The sequence below is a fragment of the Pristis pectinata genome, chromosome 31 (genome assembly GCF_009764475.1).
Source record: "Pristis pectinata isolate sPriPec2 chromosome 31, sPriPec2.1.pri, whole genome shotgun sequence".
Classification (NCBI taxonomy): Eukaryota; Metazoa; Chordata; class Chondrichthyes; order Rhinopristiformes; family Pristidae; genus Pristis; species Pristis pectinata.
This window is the reverse complement of record NC_067435.1, coordinates 11,602,941-11,622,401: the sequence shown is the minus strand read 5'-3', so window position 1 is coordinate 11,622,401 and position 19,461 is coordinate 11,602,941. Positions and strand designations below refer to the sequence as shown.

General features: G+C 44.7%; 1 protein-coding gene across 4 annotated transcripts in view; it reads left to right on the top strand.

Annotated features, from left to right (window-relative positions):
• Positions 1-19,461, top strand: part of LOC127585070 (voltage-dependent P/Q-type calcium channel subunit alpha-1A-like) — a 486,564-nt gene that overhangs the window by 352,941 nt on the left and 114,162 nt on the right. For all 4 annotated transcript variants that reach the window (XM_052042225.1, XM_052042224.1, XM_052042223.1 and 1 more), the window contains one exon: positions 18,953-19,049. In XM_052042225.1, coding sequence (XP_051898185.1) covers positions 18,953-19,049 — 97 coding nt within the window. The remainder of the gene's footprint in view (positions 1-18,952; positions 19,050-19,461) is intronic.

Here is a 19,461-nt window from a genome sequence, read left to right as displayed (position 1 = left end):
CAAAGTGTCAGCTACGGCTTGCTGAATACCGCTCTTGCTTCTAAGTCTGAGGGTTGTTGGTTCAAGTCCCAGCCCGGATACTTGAGGCTGACACTGCAGTGCAGTATTGAGGGTGTGCCCCACTGCCGGAGGTGCTGCCTATCAGCTGAGGCATTAACTGAGGCTCTGGGGTGTAAAAAAAGAAGTCCCATGACATGAAGTAGTGTAAGGAAGCCTTTACACTGTGCCCAGCCGGAATTTATCCTTGAATTAACATCACTGAAGCAGGTTACAGGGTCATGGTTACACTGCTGGTTGTGGGAGCTTGCTGTGTACAAATTGGCTTTTGTGTTTCCTATGCTACAATGGAGACCACACTTCAATATGAATTTATTGGCTGTGAAGCACGTTGGAGCATCCTGAAAGGTGTTTCAGAAATCCCCAATGGTGCAGATCCATGTAATTTGGTACCAATGGGATGTTCTTAATTTTACATCCTTCGATACTGTTAAGTGAAACTAACATGTTTGGTCCCAGTCAGTGAACTGTTCTCCTGAAATCCTGCTCTTTCCAAACATCCTCAAGTTGCTGGAATCTCCTGCGAATGGATATCTCCTGCGAGGTTTGAAAACAAATGTTGGCCACGCTCAACCAACATTAGGATGGAGTATTTGAGAGGATACTTGTAAAACCTGGAGTGGAAGATAGCCAATATTGCAAAGCAGCGAGACATCCTGATTCAGTGGATTATCAGCTTTCATCCTGAGAACACTTGCAAGTATTTCCTCCCTCAATAACACAGGACAATCCACAAAGAAAAAAAATGGTTTCAAGAGTGAGTAGTGTTCAGAAATGTATGCCGGGGTGTGGCTCACTTTCTGCAAAATTGCACTGAGTCAGAAACAGACTGATGGCCCCTCTGGTTTGCATTAAAATTTCTGCTTCACACAGGCCTCCTCCCACCCTTCCTCATCTCACCCCATCAGTATCTCCTCGCCTCCCTTGTTCTGTGTGAGTTCCCCTAATGGTATCTCTTCTGTCCACCTCAACTGTTCTCGTAAAAGTCTTCAGCTCCCACTCGGGGACCTTCAATTTCTTCCTAAGCTGTGGTGAATAGATTGGATGCAGTACTGTAGACATGGCTTGAACAGTGTTTTACAAAGATTCAACATAGCCTCTTTGCTTTGGTATTCTATGCCTCACATATCATGCACTCTCAATCTATGTTGACACTTCCAGAGATTTACGCCAGTGTACACCTTGATCCCCCTGTTCCCATATATCCTTTAGAACTGTACTTAATAGTTGTATACACCTGTATATTCTCCCCTCAATCTCCCCTGTATAATCTTAATACGCCTGTGTAATCTCCCCTCAAATTTTCTCTCCAAATATATCTCTTCACACTTTTCTGTACTGTATTACTTTTGCCCCTTGCTAGCCCAGTCTCCTGGTCTACGTACCAAAATATTACCATCCTCCTTTCTGCTGACCATGTTTCCAATCTGGGTGTCGTATAGCAAGTGTGAAATTTTACACCACATACTCATTTGCAAGGCATTAATTTTCTGATACTGGATTATATAAATGTTCCACTGCTACCTCTCCCCTTCCTTGTGGTTATACTCAGCCTCCTGAAGCAAACAAAATGCTGGAGGAACTCAGTGGGCCAGGCAGCATCTATGGAGGGAAATAGACAGTCGACATTTTAGATCGAGACCCTTCATCTGGACTGATGCAGCCTGACCCGCTGAGTTCCTCCAGCGTTTTGATTTTTGCTCCAGGTTCCAGCATCTGCAGTCTCTTGTGTCTCTGTTCAACGTCCCCTCTGCTACCAGGTAGTATCCCTTACTAACGTTAATATGATCTCACCAGCCACTATCAAGCATTCCTCTACATTTCCCATCTTGACTGCTGTACTCACCATGGTGTTGTTATAGACCGTTCATTCTCGAAACTTGTTTTCCTCTGTGCATTGAACACATGTTTGACCGAGCTTTGAGAGCACTTCCTACTGTCATTAGTTTAAAGAGGTGCCAAGTATTTAGAGTTATAGAGTTACACAACACAAAAACAGGCCCTTTGGCCCAACTCGTCCATGCTGCCTACCTGAGCTAACACCATTTGCCTACATTTGGCCCATATCCCTCTCAACCTTTCCTATCCATGTACCCGTCTAAATGTCTTTTAAACGTTGTCATTGTACCCACCTCTACCACTTCCTCTGGCAGCTCGTTCCACCTACCCACCACCCTCTGTGTGAAGAAGTTTCCCCTCAGGACCCCTTTAAATCTTTCCCCTCTCACCTTACATCAATGCCCTCCAGTTTTAGACTCCCATATCCTAGGGAAAAAAAACTGTGACCTGGTAACATTCTTGTGAATCCTTTCTTCACCTTTTCCAACTTAATGACATCCTTCCTGTCGCTCGGCAACCAGAACTTCACACAACATGTGTGGTCTCACCAACATCTTGTACTCTTGTAACATGACGTCCCAACTCTTGTACTCAGTGCCCTGACTAGTGAAAGCGAGCGTGCCATATGCCTTCTTCTCCACCCTGTCTACCTGTGTAGCCACTTTCAGGGAACTAAGTACTTGTACCCCTTGGTTTCTCTGTTCTACAACACTCCCCAGGGCCCTGCCATTTACTGTGTAAGTCGTGCCCTGCTTTAAATTCACAAAATTCAACACTTCGCACTTGTCCAAGTTAAATTCAATCTGATGTTTGTTTTCCCAGTGTAATCTTAAATAACCTTCTTCACTGTACCACTGATGTTAGTGCCATTCACAAACTTACTAATCATGCCCACAACATTCTCATCCAAGTCGTTAATGTAGCTGATGAGTAACAGTGGACCCAGCAGCCAGCACAGGGTATTTGGCTTCTCCACCTCCCTTGTTAAATCTCATCAAAACCTGAACTTCATCGCCACTGCTGAGTGTAGTTTGTCGCCTGTGTTTTGTTTTTAATTCTTTCACGAATGCGTTAATTTTTGACCAGCCTTAGTTTCTCTTGGTGAAGATGATGGTGAGCTGCTGAGACTCTTCCGACAAAGGCAGTTCCACAGTGCTGTTGGTCAGGAGCTTCGGCATTTTGACCCAGCGATTTTGGAGGAACAGTGGTATATTTCCAAGTCAGGATGATGTGGAGGGGAACCCACAGGAGGTGGTGTCCCCCTACTCCTGTAGCTTTGTCCTTATTGGTGTTAGTTTGGGAGGTACTGTTGAAGAAGCCTTGGCAGTGAATTTTGTAGATATGACGCACTGCAGCTATGGTGTGCCAATAGTGGAAGGAGTGAATGTTTTGGATGGTGGATGGACTACCAATCAAGAAGGATGCTTCACATTGGATGTTATTGAACTTCTTGAGGTTGTTGGAACTCCTCTCTAAGAGAGTATTCCATCAAAGTCTTGATGTCTGCTTTGTAGACTATGGAAAGGCTTTGCAGAATGAGGAGGTGAGTCACTCACCTCAGAGCTGTCCTATGGCCATACTGATTATGATGGTTGAATCTTGGGTCCAACATATTGATCATGGGTGACTTGGAAACAGTAATGCTGTGAGATGTCAGTGGGAGGTGGTTATGCCCCCTCTTGTTGGAGATGGTCATTGACTGGCACTGGTTTGGTGTGAACGTTACTTGCCACTTATCAGCCCATGCCTGAAGATCTTGCACTCTACTGATGTTGGCTGCTTCATTTGTTGAAGATCTCCAGATTGAATTGAAAATTGCACAATCATTAATGAACACCGCCACGTCTGACATTATAGAACCATAGAACAATGCAGCACAATACAGGCCCTTCGGCCCACCATGTTGTGCCGACCTTCAAACCACTCCTAAGACTATCTAAACCCTTCCTCCCACATATCCCTCTATCTTAAATTCCTCCATATGCTTATCTAACAATCTCTTGAATTTGACCAACGTATCAGCCTCCACCACCACCCCAGGCAGCGCATTCCATGCACCAACCACTCTCTGGGTGAAAGACCTCCCTCTGACATCTCCCTTGAGCATCCCCCCCCCATTACCTTAAAGCCATGCCCTCTTGTATTGAGCATTGGTGCCCTGGGAAAGAGGCGCTGGCTGTCCACTCTATCTATTCCTCTTAATATTTTGTACACCTCTATCATGTCTCCTCTCATCCTCCTTCTCTCCAATGAGTAAAGCCCTAGCTCCCTTAGTCTCTCCTCATAATCCATACTCTCTAATCATGATGGAAGGTCGTTGATGAAGCAGCTGAAGATGTGAGCTCTTTTCTTGCTAACTAACAAAGCCATTCCTCAAACCCATCGATGTTCTTCCTTGGACTTGTAGGCCTTTCTGGAATACCTTAACTGCCCAAAGAAGCCTAACTGCACCTACTTTATGTAGCTGGCAACTGCTGGCATTGACATTTCAACTCGGAAAGATAGTCCTGAAGCTGCCAAAATGCTGTCAAAGATGTCAAGGTATTATAACTTTACACTTTGTTGGGGAAGTCAGTTAAGAAATCTTTGTAATGTTGACAAATTCTTCCATATTCCTTCAATAAACCATAACTGGCTGAACCACTTCGGTTCAAAGCTGTTGGAGTGACTGGTTGCAATTGCCACAACCTTAAACAACAGGTTGCACACTTACAAATGTGTAGAAGCTCACATGTGTACACACATGTACTTGTATGTGCAAGGAAGCATGTATGCTCTTAAACATTTGTTTTCTCTCTCTCACTCTCTCTCTCACTCACTCACTCACTCTCTCTCACACACACCCTCTCCCTCGCCCCTCTCTTATAACATAGAACAAAGGCTTTAATAAGAATTATAGTCAAGAGTCCTATCCAATTGCTCACTATACAGAATCATACCTGCCTTTTAGATTATGTTTCTCTTGTTCACTAAATCCCAGAAGTACTGCCAGTAAAATAAAGATACCTTGTGATAAAAGAATAGTAAGTGTAATTCTAGTGGAATAACCAAATACGTTCATCACAGAGCTGTTTCATTGGGTGGGGAATTGGATCTGGGAGCAAAGACTCAATATCAGAGACAGATTTTTGGAGAAAGGTTCGAAAACACTTCTACACACAGAGGGTAGCAGAGATCTGGAACTTTCTTCTGGAAATGTAAATGAATTGGGGTCAATTGTTAACTTTAATTCTGAGATTAATCACTTTTTGATAACCAGAGGCATCAAGTCAGTGGGGACGAAGTGGGTCTGTGGAGTCAGGTATCAGCTGTCATGATCTGATTGAGAGGCAAAACAGGTTCAAGGAACTGAATGCCCTCCCCCTGTTTCTGTGGAATCAGGGAAAAATCAGCCAGGGTTCCTGAACCAAATTGATTTCCAGTGACTTCAGTTAGGAAGGTGCATTGACATCCAACAGAGCAGGATCCAGTTCACCTGTGCTGCCAACAAACTCCCACTGTGCACTGTCCATTCACGTAGTCACATGAACAAATCTGGTGGGAGCCGTTCCCGTTCATAGAGGCAGGCCCGAGGTCGGGGGTGGGGGAGAAGGGAAACACGATAGAGCTGAGTGAGGAGCACTGATGTTAGAAACAGTTGATGTTTACCATTTGCAAGTGGTGCCAACTCTCACCAGCTTGTTTCACCTGGCACCAGTTGGCACTGCATGTTGCAAGCTGAAGACGCACGTCACTGAGCCCACTTCCCCCCCCCCGCCTCTCCCCCCCCCCCACCCCCACGATTACTGTTGCAAACTGACCATTTGCATCGTTTACATCTTCATGCTGCCACCGTGACCCAATGGGGAACCCCTGGTATAGACCTCGGTGGTGTCTCCGTGCCTTGGTTCTGGAGCTGTGCCTGGCTTTGACTCCCTCCTACCTTGGCAGAGGTGGCTTTGACATTCCCGGCCAGAGATTTCTGAAGGAATGCCAAAGGGTTTGGGGTCTAGGGGGAGTGAGGGTGGTTGATCAGCCATGTCCAAGCATTGGAGTGCAGCATCCTGCATGTGTGAGTTGCCACTGGGGTTATGGAGCTCGTGTTTTTTTTTTGTTTAAATCACTTTTACCTTTTTCAACAGGAGGCCTCCATCGCCGGAACTGGGGTCAAATCAGGAGTCCTCTGAAATGTAAATCAACCAATGCATCTGGTGTTGGGATTTATTAAAGACGTTTATTGCACAATTAGTTATTCATTAGCATCTTATTGGTATCAGAGGGCCCTATCCATCTGTTTTAACTTTTGCCTCCTCCATTTTTATTATTTTCATTACTCATGCACCATTATTCCCGTTGCCTGGCAACTGAGATGGACTTGAGGCCTTGCCTTGTTCCCTTGACTTGACATGAAAAGTTAAACCAGTTAAGACCCTGTCTACCCTCTCGGGAGGGATTAAAAGATCCCGGGGCACTTTTTTGGAGAAGTTCTGCTCATCATTAGTCCCTTACAGTGGGGCTAAAGTAGAAACCATCTGATTAGTATCGCATTGATCTTTGTGGCAGCTTGCTGTGCCAGAGTTACTGCCACAAGTCCTACATGACAACAGTAATTACTCTTTAGAAGTACTTTATCCACTGCATAGGGGCATTCTGAAAGGAATGTGAAAGGCACTATAGAAATGCAAATCTGTAGCTCATCCTCCAACAGAACTGTAGAGGGGAAGGACACTGGAACACCATTGTCCTGGTGGTTTGGGGAGGAAGGCCTTCTCTATGTCCAATGTCTGCTTAATAAATTCTAATTAAATTCAGGAAGAAGCAGAGTATATCGCCCAGATTGCTTTTTCCTTTCCTTTGGATTGTTGCTAGGGACAACTGCAAGTTGTTTTAAATAGATGTCTGCCTTTACGCTGGTGTGGTTCTGTACCATACCAACAAGGGCATCCAGGGTCTGCAGTGAGTGGCTAATACGATCAAAGAAATTTACATTATAGGAACCCATTGTATCCATGTGGCCAGAAAGAGCAACTGAGTCAGATCCTCCTTCCAGTCCTGTAGGCTGCAGCCTGTTAAATGCTTGTCCCTTAACTGTGGCGAGGATTTCAATTTTCCCAAGCTTTTCGGGTAACCCCAGCACCACTGGGCAGGATAGCCTTCTCCTCAAATTCTTCATCTGCGGAGGTATCTGCACACATTCTGACAGCTCGAACATCCATGTACGTGGATGTGAGGACAAAATTGACAATGTTGCTGGCTCATAGAACAGTACAGCAGAGGAACAGGTCCTTCGGCCCACAGTGTTGCACCAAACTAATTAAACTTGTAATTAAAGGCCTAACTAAACTAGTTTAATTAGTTTGGCCTACACAATGTCCATATCCCTCCATTCTCTGCATATTCTGATGTGAAGTGACCTTGAACATCACAATCGTTGGAGATTGGTTCTGGTGTTTATGTTCTTTTACCCCAATTTGTTTTTTCTTTCACCGCATCATTTCTGAAGTTCCTTGTCACCAGGGTAACAAGTCTCTGGTTCCTGAAGAGCCAATGGGTGGGCCTTAAAGTTGAGAGTCAGCAGGAGCTTGTTTTTCCCAAGGTCAAAGTGTCTAATACTAGAGGGCAATTTTTCTGAGCTTTTCAGATAACCCCACCACCACTGGTCAAGTTTAATTAGTTTGGCCTACGCAATGTCCATATCCCTCCATTCTCTGCATATTCACGTGCCTGTCTAGGAGTCTCTTAAACGCCTTTAACGTATAAGCCTCCACCACCAGCCCAGGTAACACATTCCAGGCACCCACCACTCTCTGTGTAAAAGAAAACCTGCCCCGCACATCTCCTTTGAACTTTCCCCTCTCACCTTAAATGCATGCTCTCTTGTATTAGACATTTCAACCCTGCTGATTTTCACCTTTAAGCCCCACCCGTTGGCTCTTCAGGAACCAGAGACTTGTTACCCTGGTAACAAGGAACTTCAGAAATGGTGCAGTAAAGAAAAAACAAATTGGGGTAAAAGAACATAAACACCAGAACCAATCTCCAATGATTGTGATGTTCAGGGTCACTTCACATCAGAATAGCCGTAGGAGCCTGCTCCACCATTCATCAAGGTGAAGGCTAACCATGTACCTCAAGTCCTCCTTCCCACCTGATCCCCAGGTTCACTCCCGGTCCCCAAATCTGTGGATCTCCAGCTTGAATATACTCAACAACTGAGCACCTGCAGCCCTTGGAGAAGAGAGCGCCAAAAATTCACAAACCTCTGGGTGAAGAAATTTCTCTCAGCTCAGAATGAAGAGCCTTGTTTCGAGACTGTGTCCCTGACTCTAGACTCTCCAGCCTGGGAATGTAGGAGGAATAGGTAACAGGGAAAATTAGTGGGTAATCGGATTTCTCAGTGACTTGTTGGGCCAAAATGGTATGTAGTTATGGAAGTATAAAATATGAGTAAACAGTCTGTCAGCATCTTCCCCCTCAGCACCTTATAGGACTCTGTGAGGTCACCTCATTCTTCTAATCCTCACTGAGTATAAGGCTATCCCATTTAATGTTTTCTCATAGTACAAGCCCCCGTCTCATCCCAGGAACCAGTATCCCTCTTCGCTGCAGACACAAGAGACTGCAGATGCTGGAACCTGGAGCAACACTCTGCTGAAGGAACACAGTGGGTCGAGTTGCATCTGTGGAGGGTTGCAGTCCAGACGCAGGATCTCGACCCGAAACGTCAACGTTTCCCCACACAGATGCTGCTCGACCTGCTTAGTTCCTCCAGTAGATCCTTTGTTGCCCATCCTTCCCTGTTCTGACTCAAAAGTTCCTGAGGTACCGAGATCTAAACTGCAGGCCATCCCCATTTGTGATCATCAGACATGTGGTCCCTGGATTGAACTGTCCCCCAGTTAAGTTCACAAACTGGACGAGAGTCAAGGATCAAATGGAGATGTTCAGGGCAGGCTGGCAAACACAAGATTGGGCCTGATGTCAGCAGAATACCTGTGCGCTACTGAGGGAGTACTGCACTCTCAGAGGTTGATCCTTCCCATGAGACGTTTTCTTCATAAATGGTTAAAAGGAATCCACTCTCCAACTGAGATCATGAACAACAGATGATGCGATCATTTCCATACTGCTTTTTGTGGGAGCTTGCTGTGCACATGTTAAGTGCCGCACACCCAAACGTTACAACAGTGACCACACTATAAAGGCATTTATTGACCACGAAGCACTGTGGTACACTCAGTTGGTAGAGTGGACCCTCCCCCCAGCCCCAGCTCCCGAAATTTGGACAGGCAGCTAGACCCCAGCAACAGGGCAGTGCAATTGAGAGGAGGAACAATGTTTGGTTTGGGGGAAGTCAGACTGATGACGGTCGATATTTCGAGGCTGAATGAAACCATTGTCCTATGTTAGCAATCAGTAGTTTCATTTCTGTTACATCAGAAGCCAATGGTTTATTTATTGTAATGAAGTGGCTGGACACTGGGAGCAGTTGGGACCTGCAGGGAGGGACGTTCATTGAGCTTTCTACCTTTGTCCTTCTTGACAGTCGAGGTCAAAAGTTTGGAAGGTGCTGTCAGAATAGCCTAGGCGAGGAGCCTGCAGTGCATTTTGTAGACGCTACACAGTACAGCCACTGGTGATGATGGAAATGAATGTTGGGGGCTGAGGAAGAGGGGACATTTAGGTGGGCTGTGGATGGTGCTGAGGTCATTAGAGCTGCAGCCATCTAGGCCAAAGGTGGGTGTTCCATAACACTGCTGCCCCATGCCCAGTGGATGATAGAACAACCTTGGGTGTCAGTTGAGTCACTCGCCACAGGATATCCAGCCTTTGACCTGCACAGTCAGCGGTGAAGTAACTTAAATATTTTACTAGTATGGCTGTACCTCTGATATTGCTGATGACCTATGTGTACTGATTGAATTGTCCGCTTCCCTCCGGGTACACTGCACTGGTTCCGATCAGTTTATTTCCACCTCTGGCCATAGTACTTATGTGGCCTGGTGCAGTTGAGTTTCTGGTCAATGGTGACCCAGTGAAGGGGACTCAGTGACGGTGGTGTCCTTGAATATGGAGGGTAGGTGGTTAGACATTCTCTTGTTGGAGAAGGTTATTCCCTGCCACTGATCAGCCCAGGCCTGAATGTTGCTTAGATCTTGCTGCACACAGGCACAGACTGCTTCATTTGCTGAGAAGTTGCAAATGGAGTTGAACACTGTGCAACCCAGCAAACATCCCCGTTTGTGATCTTACGAGGGGAGGAAGGTCATTGATGAAGTAGCTGAAGATGGTTGGGTCCAGGACATCCTGTGGCTGGTATTATTGATCTTAAAATCACAAGCTCACACCCTGATTCATGTAGCACATATACCATCTTTGGATCTGTATCGATTCGTGTGATACTTTGTGCAGTACTGATCAGACACAGGTTAAGAAGTCCTGAGATTTAAACAATGGCTTGTGTGATATCAGTCGAAGTGGAAGTAAAGTGACCACAATTCACTTCATTGTACACTAAATTTTAGCTTGCTTTCCACTAAATCCAACTGGAATCTGAGTTGGCTGGCACTGGGGGTGGTCTCATTGCTGATTCCCTTCATGGTCAACTCTGTCCATCCCATGTAACGGATGGCCCATGGTGTGAAGTAACAGATATTTGCCATTGCCTTTGGGTTTGTAGTTCCAATATGAGACACCCAGGGGACTGGGAAGGGGAGGGGTCGCAGGCAAGGGATGCAAATGCTTTCTCACACACAAATCTTTAACTCTGTTTGCACTTGCATGGTATTATTTGATACTTCACACCAGGCTGTTAAGGAATTATTTTAATACCCTATTTGAGTTGGGTTGAAAGAAAATCTTGCAATCTGCACTGAACCATTCCATCTAAAGTTTGTACTTTATCTGCAAGCCAATAACCGTGGCACTTTCTTCAGTTCCTCCTGACGGGCAGTTGTGGCATTCGATAAGAGGTTGCCTGTTTCTGGCTAGTCTCTGGATAAGGCATGAGTTGATACGATCCGCTGCGTTGGAGTGGTTAAAAAAATCATTAGAGGGTCATTTTTGGGAGAATTCCTCCACGTAATAACTGCAGTGGTGCACCCCTTTGGTTCTTTATTCCTCCAAACTCTCTTGCACGGGCAACCAATGTGTACTCTCCCTGCTGTGCATTTGTCTTTGCCCCAGATTACTGTTGCAATTTCAGCCCCACCCCCACCTCAGAGTGGGGGAGATAAAAGAATTCCGAGTGTCCGATCTGGGCAAAAGAGAAGAATGAGATTAAGGTGACTGTCCCCTGCCTTACGTTCCTATCAAGTGGAAAATTCGTGTTTTATCCACAGACGGGCAGAACCTCAGAAGCCGTGTGCAGTGGGCAACTCCCTGTAGTAATGCAGAGGAGGTTGCATGCCCAAACCTTCAGAGGGACTAACAAGGGGGAAACGGGAAACACAGGGTACTGAACAGGCATCTGTGGTTCATACATTAATAGTCACGGCAAATCTGGTGCTTCTGCTGGGTTTTGGTTTGACTTCCAATTAAAATGCAACATGGATGCCCGTTAGTATTTTATTTGTAACACTCCTATTGTTGTGTTTTTTTCTTACTGGAAGAGATGGAATTTTTTTGCATTGTAAGAGCTGGATTGTCTCACCACTCTGTCACCACTGGTGTGGAAATACAATTGAACAGAATGAGTGTGATAAAAATGTTTTCGCTCTCCACTGACACTGCTCTGCATTCACACCCAAATAAGACACTGGAAGTTTAGTTAAACCAATTTCTTCCATCAGAATTAAATCTGATCTGTTTAGTGTCTGATTATTGGAGTAATGTGAGCACAGAGTGGTGGAGAGCTGGCCTGGTGTTTAAATCGTTTTTTTTAAGGTAACCTGATTAGAGTGAATGTGAGCTTTTAATTGCGTGCTTGGTTGTGGTGAAGGTTCCCCGTCCAGAGCAGGTAGTGCAGCCAATTCTTGAATGAATTCTGCAATATAGCATGACTGACATGACTGGGGAATTATGCTTTGCCTCTCCAATGTCCCGTTTCCCTATTTGCCGCCATGTCTGTTCTGCTCCTTCAGGGTTTTATAACTGTGCTTCCTATTTTCTTAGTCTCATTCTCCTCTGTGCACGCAGTTCGTGTTCCAAGCTTTTGTGTCCTCTCTTCACACTGACTCTCTTCTGATCTTTCTTCCCTGCTGGATCAGGAGCCTTATGGGGTAATATATCTGTTCTATTTCTTTGCAATACTGTCAGCAAATTTGCACTGTGTTCTGTTCCTTTCTGTGTTTCTCTCTTTGCCTCTCGATTTGAATTCTCCTTATGTATGTATCTGTGTGCTGTTTGATAAGTGATTCTGTTCCTGTCCTGCTGAATACAAGGTAACGTGTTATTGTGCTAGACTGTACTGGGGTACCAAAACTGATTTCTTATTTAAAACAACTTTTTTTTACCTTAGTCTGATGACATAGCCAATGTAAAATTGGCCCATCTGGTTCAGCACAATCACTTTGATTTGCTAACTCCTTTTCAGTTGTCACACTGAAATCGTGAAATTTTCGCTGGAAGCTCCGTCCTTCGATGTAAAATAAAACCCAATTCAAATCCCAGCTGTCCAGTCTGAATCTGACCCTAGCCTCTGGACTTACCTTGCCTGACTTATTGGTGTAAATGTAACAACCTCAAATGCTCTGAGACACCAAGTATTGATTGGTAAAACTAAGCAAATCGTCCTCACCTGAATAAAGCACTGATCTGGGCCGGTCTAACCAGTGTTTTATCAGTGTACACACCCGACCCTGATGTATAAAGTTCTGTCCTGTTGGGGTTGGGACAGGTAACCAGGCACAAGTTTGTGATGTTGCCTGTTTCTTTGCAACACAGGCTGCAGAAGATGACCTGCAAGTGTGTAGTCTTTTCAAAATGGTGTCGTGCTCCTGTCTATTCATGTCCCTTTTGTAGAATCCTGCCCTGCCCTGCATCTGAAGAAGGGATTCATTCCATGGGTCACTCTCTTCCCTCTGAGTCTGAAGGTCCAGGATTCAAGAAACGTAGCCACAAAAATTTAGGCTGACACCACAGTGCAGTGCTGAGGGGGCACTGCACTGTCAGGAGTGCTATCGTCCAGATGAGATGTTAGACCAAAGCCCTGTCTACTCTCTGAGAAAGATCAGGTTGCACAGCAGGGGAATTCACTCTGATGCCCTGGCCAATCCCTCAATCAATATTGCTCCAAAAAAATTATCTGGTCATTGTGGCATTGCTGTTTGTGGGCACTTGCTGTGCTCATATTGGCTGCTTGTATCTCCCACATCAGAATTGTCTTCAGAAGTACCTCACTGGCTGTAAAGCACTTTGGGGTGTTCTGAAAGGGATGTGAAAGGTGCCATAGAAATGCAGATATTCTTCTGGTCCTAGATGAGTTTAAATGAAATACATTCACAGTTGTGGTTTAGCAATGTTACTTGCCCTGATAATTTGTGGTTGGCAAGACACAGTGCCACACTTTGAGATGTGGTGTTCTGTAGGCAACATAATCCATTTGGGGTCCTCATTTTATTTGGCGTTTTTTAGCTCTTTCTGATGTCCAGTGTGCAATGGGCAGGCTGCAAAAATACCACCTAATGAGTCACACATTCTGCATATATTCACCATGTCCCTGAGAAACTTACCAAAAAACACTGCACAGTCTATGATTTTCCCTGAGTTTAAAGGTAAACTGTAAGGTAGAGAGCAAGTTGGATTCAGTGGCCTACATTGGTTGCAACTGTGTTTAAAATTCAACAGAAACCCATCAATTCTCTTGTGGAAGTATGTATGAAGTGCGTTAGAATAACATTTCAGAGGGATTCTTTGTGCTACTTCATTGGCCCAAAGGATCATTTCACTTTGCCTTGATTTTTATTTGCAATTGAAAATGTGTAAATCATCAAGTTTAGAAGTTATCTCATCCTAAGTAAATAATCCAAAGGCATAATCCATCTCCTGAAGACAGATAGATAGTCAACCTGACGTTGTACAATCCTTGGACATAACCACTGCTCAGTCCTTGACACAACAGCGGGTTTTGTTGGTTGTTCGACACTGCAGCCAACATATCCTGAGCTCTGGGATGACAGATGGCACCAAAGCGAGAATGGCAGGTCACCGGGCTGTTATAAACATCTGCATTAACGGCCACTTGGCCACTTGAATTTCCTCAGCCATTCAATAAGACTGTGGCTGATCTAAGTAACCTCTGCTCCCCGTATCCTCGGACTCCGGTAACATTTCACCTCCTTGCTTTTTGAGAATCCATCTACCTCTGCCTTAAAAAGATTCCACCACCCATTGCATTGCAACGACTTACAACCCTCTGAGCGAAAACCATTTTTATCTCATCCCTGTCTTAAATGGATGGCCACCTACTTTGAAATAGTGACCCCTAGTTCTAGATTTCCACAAGACATCCTCTCTATTTCCACCCTCTCGAGGCCTCTCAGGATCTTAAATGTTTCAAATGTCCCCTCTCTCTCTTCTGAACTCCAACATATACAAGTCTGTCCAACCTTCCCACATAAGCCAATCTGCCTATTCCAGGTATTAGTCCAGTAAACCTTGCCTGAACTGCTTCCAATCCACTGACAGCCTACCTTAAATACTGAGTCCAGTACAGTACACCGTACTGCGTTTGTGATTTTACCAATCCCCTATGCAAGCTTAGAGAAACAAAGGACTGCAGATGCTGGAATCTGGATGAAAAACACGATGATGCTGGAGGGACTCAGCAGGCCAGGCAGCATCCATGGAGAAAAGCAGGCGGTCAACGTTTCGGGTCAGGACCCTTCTTCAGGACTGAAGATAGGAAAAGGGGAAGCCTGATATATAGGGAGGGAAAAGCAGAGCAGTGATAGGTGGACAAAAGAGGGGAGGCGGGGTGGGCACAGGGTGACGATAGCAGGTAAGAGATAGTGATAGGCAGGTGCGGGGGAGGGGAGAGCAGATCCACCGGGGGATGGGTCAAAGGTAAGGAGAGAGGGGAAAAAAGGGGACGAAAAAGAGAGGCTAGGAAAGGGAAGAAAAGAAGCATGGTGGCGGGGGGGAGGTGGGTTACCTAAAGTGGGAGAATTCAATGTCCATGCCGTTAGGCTGCAAGCTTCCAAGACGGAAAATGAGGTGCTGTTCCTCCATTTTGCACTTGGAATTCTCCTGGCAGTGGAGGAGGCCGAGGGCTGACATATCAGTGATGGTGTGGGAGGGGGAGTTGAAGTGACTGGCAACGGGGAGATGCAGATCGCATCTATGTGACCTTCCTACTTCTGTGTTCACTTCCGCTAGCAATAAACAATAGCGTTCTCAGTCCTTAGCTCAGTCCTGCTGCAGGGGTTTCAACCTGAAACATTGACAATATCCTTCCCCCCCCCCCCCACCCCCCCAACACAGATGCTGCTCAACCCGCTGAGTTCCTCCAGCAGGTTGTCTGTTGCTCCAGATTCCAGCATCTGCAGCCTCTTGTGTCTCAAGAATAATATTCTGTTGACCTCCCTAATTACCTGCAGAAGCCGCACACTATCCTTTTGCAAACCATGCATCAGAACATCTGGATCCCTGTGCACCTCAGGGCTCTACAATCTCTCACCATTTAGGGAAGATGATTCCTTTTTTAAAAAATTTTTCTTGCTAAAATGGACAGTTTTATATTTTCCCACATTGTACTTCATTTGTTCACTCACTGTCTATATCCCTTTGTAGTCTGATTCTGTCCTCTTCCCATCCTACATTCCTACCAATCTTTGTGTCATCAGCAGACCTGGTAACCGTATCTTGATATCTTTATCGCAAGTCATTTATATAAAGTGTACCAATCCCTGCAGCAGCTTATTCACTGCATCTTGCCAACTAGAATAAGACCCATGTATGCCTTCTCTCCATTCCTATCCACATCAATGTGTTATTCCTACATCATGAACTTCTAGTTTCTTAGATGCAACATCCTATCAAATGCCTTCTGGAGATCAAAGTACAGTGAACCCCCACATTACATCAGTTCAAGAAATGGAAATTCACCCTTACAGAGTTCACAAATCACTACTGAAAATCTGAGATGTGGAATAAAAATTCGCTCTTACAGAATTTATACAAGAAAAAGAAACAAATAAGCACAAAATGCAAAAGAAGCAACAAATTTTGTCAATTTTAGTGAAGGGTTTGCGTTAAGGAAAATCATGATACGGATGGTTTCCTTGGGACACAGCCCCTCCATAATGCAGAGTGCACTGTATATACATCCACAGGTTTCCTCTTTATTTACAGCACATGTTATTTCTTCAAAGAACGCCAATAAATTGGCTTAAAATGATTTCCCTTTCACTAAAGCATTTTGAGTTTGCCTGATTACCTTGAATCTTGTAAAGTCTCTACCAAATTCTATAGGCAATTTTCTGCTCAATCAATTATAGAATTGTAGAGAATCATGAAATCATTCAGCACAGAAACAGGCCTTTTTGGCCCATCTCATCCATGCCTATCTATGCTAATCCTATGAACCCACATTAGACCCATATCTTTCTACGCCTTTCCTATCCAAACTCCTTTTAAAAGTTGCAATTGTGTCTTCCTCTGGCAGCTCGTTCCAGATGTTCACCACCCTCTGTAAAAAACATTCCTCAGATTTCCTTTAAATTTAGACCTGTGCCCTCTAGTACTAGACTCCCTAGAAGATCTGGTACAAGATCACTCCTCAGCCTTCTACATTCACCCTTTCCAATCTTTCCTTATAACTACAGTCCTCCAACCCAGGCAACATTAAGCTGGAAAGAGTGCAGAGGAGATTTACAAGGATGTTGCCAGGACTCGAGGGACTGGGTTATGGAGGGATGTTGAGCAGGTTTGGGACTGTTTTCATTGGAGTGTAGGAGAATGAGGGGTAATCTGAAAGAGGTGTATAAGATCATGATGGGCATAGGGTGAATGCACTCAGTCTTTTCCCCAGAGTTGGGGAATCAAGAACTAGGCCAGGCTAGGTCTTTGTTCCTTGGAACGTAGGAGAATGAGGGGCGACCTTATAGAAGTGTTTAAAGTTATGAGAGGCATAGATAAGGTGGACGGTAACAGTCTTTTCCCCAAAGTAGGGGAGTCCAAAACTAGGGGGCATAGATTGAGGGTGAGAGGGGAAAGATTTAACAGGGAGGTGAGGGGCAACTTTTTCACACAGAGGGTGGTCAGTATATGTAATGAGCTGCCAGAGGAAGTGGTTGAGGCAGATACATTAACAATATTTAAAAGGTACTTGGACAGTTACATGGGCAGGAAAGGTTTAGAGGGATATGGGCCAAACGCAGGCAAATGGGACTTGCTTTGATGGGAATCATGGTCGGCATGGACCAGTTGGGCCGAAGGGCCTGTTTCTGTGCTGTGTGTCTCTATGACTCTGTAATGTCCTGGTGAATCTCTTCTGCACTCTCTCTGTTGCTACCATTGAAAATGCTTGATTGCATTGAATCAGAAATCTGCAGCATAGAAGGAGGTTATTCAGTCATTTGTGCCCCACAACTCCTGCCTATCCATTTTTCCTCATAACCATAACTTTCCCATCATGGCAGCACCCTAGTAAATCTCCTTTGCACCCTGTCCAGTTTCAGCACATCCTTCCTACAGTGTGCTGACCAGAATGGTATTACTGTGCTTTAGCTGTGGTTTAATTAATGTCTTATCCAGTTTCATTAAAACCTCCCTGGTATTATATTCTATTCCTTAGTTACTAGAAAATCCCACACATTATCTACTTGTCCCATTACCTTCAGGGATCTGTGGTCACCCACTCCAAGGTCCATATATATTTTGTCTTCACCAGCCAAAATCCAGCACCCCAGAATCATTCCACTAAGTTTCTTCTGCACCCTCTCCAACCCTTTCATATCCTTCCCGAAATGTGGTGGCCAGAACTTTCGAGTAGTTGTGACCAAGCTGGGGTTTCACAGAGGATTCTTGATTCAGTACTCTGTGGGATAGATGTGCACGATCAGGCGATTACTAAATGTCCATGATCGTGGAATATGCCCATTACATCACACTTCTGAAGAATGGTTATAATTAGTAAAGGTGGCACAATAGCTGCCTCACACTCCAGCGACTTGGATTCAATTCTGACCTCGGGTGCTATCTATGCAGAGTTCACACGTTCTCCTTGTGACCGTGTGTGTTTGCTCCGGTTTCCTCCCACATCCCAAAGACATGCGGGTTGGTAGGTTAGTTGGCCGCTGTAAATTGCTGCTAGTGTGTAAGTGAGTGGTAACATCTGGGAATGCTGATGAGAATGCAGGAAGAATAAGATGCAGTGAAAATTAGTAGGGAAATGGGATTGCTCTGTGAGCTGGCATAGACTTAATGGGCCAAAGTGTCCTTATATGTGTCAAAAGGAAATACATGAAACATCTAGAACACAAACTGGATAAAATATACAGGAATTCCCTATGCAAATGCACAAAGCAGCTGCCATTACATTGCACATTTAATGCAGATAAGTTTCTATTCCTGTGTCTTTTTGCATGAAGTCAAAGATCCTTACCTTCTTCTTAACCAGTTTCTCAAAGTCAAACAGCTTTCGGTCTAAAAGGTTTTGGAAATTCCTTCAGCAGCACTTCCAATGGATGAAGGAAGGTATCACATCCGAGAAGCTGGCATGCAGCATCCCAGGTGGAGTCTGTTGGACGAGCAGGTTGCACATCATTAGCTGCATGTTTTCCTTCAGAGGGATAATGCACTGAGCCTTCCAAATGCCCCATCTCCAGGGTAGTTTGGAAATGTGCAAGCAAATGTAATTAGAAAAAAAGAAGAAAAGTAAACATTGGAGTATCTGTGAAAAAAATTGTTGCACAATGACTGTAGGACACCAAGTCTTTCACTCGAGGTGAATGAGCTAAAAAAGGGAATGTATTGACTCCAAATAAGTGGCATTTTACTTTAGTGTGACATTTTAGAAGTTAACTGAGGTTGTTAGATGTATAAAAAGCACAAGAGTTCTTGTAACCAGTTACAAGGCTCGGCTGCTGTTACCGTTGTTCTGTGAAGTGCTTATTTTCCATTATTTTCTTGTCAGCGGGAGCAAAGGGAAAGACCTGAATACCATCAAATCTCTGAGGGTTCTTCGGGTACTGCGACCCCTGAAAACCATCAAAAGGCTGCCTAAGCTTAAGGTAACGAAAATAAGTGTTGCTTTGGATGTGGGATGTGGTGTGCGTCTGGGCTTGTGGTCAATTGTACAACCAGTGACATTGATGTTCTTAGAAAACAGAGTGCATTTAAGGAGCAAACTAAAGAGAAGCTACAGCAACTTCTATGAATAAAAGAAGGGTAATTCCTCCAGAAATATGCATTGAGTGGAGGATAGTTACATGTGAATTCTTTACGTAAAATCCATCACACTCACTTAGTCTTCTCTCAGAGGGTAGTGAATCGTTGGAATTCTCTGCCCTCAAGGGTGGTGGAGGCCAGATCATCAGATATATTTAAGGTGAAGATAGTTAAATATTTGAAAGATCGTGGAATTGAGGGTGATAGGGAACTGACACAGAAGGGTTGAGGTCAGCATGACCCACCCCTCCTCCT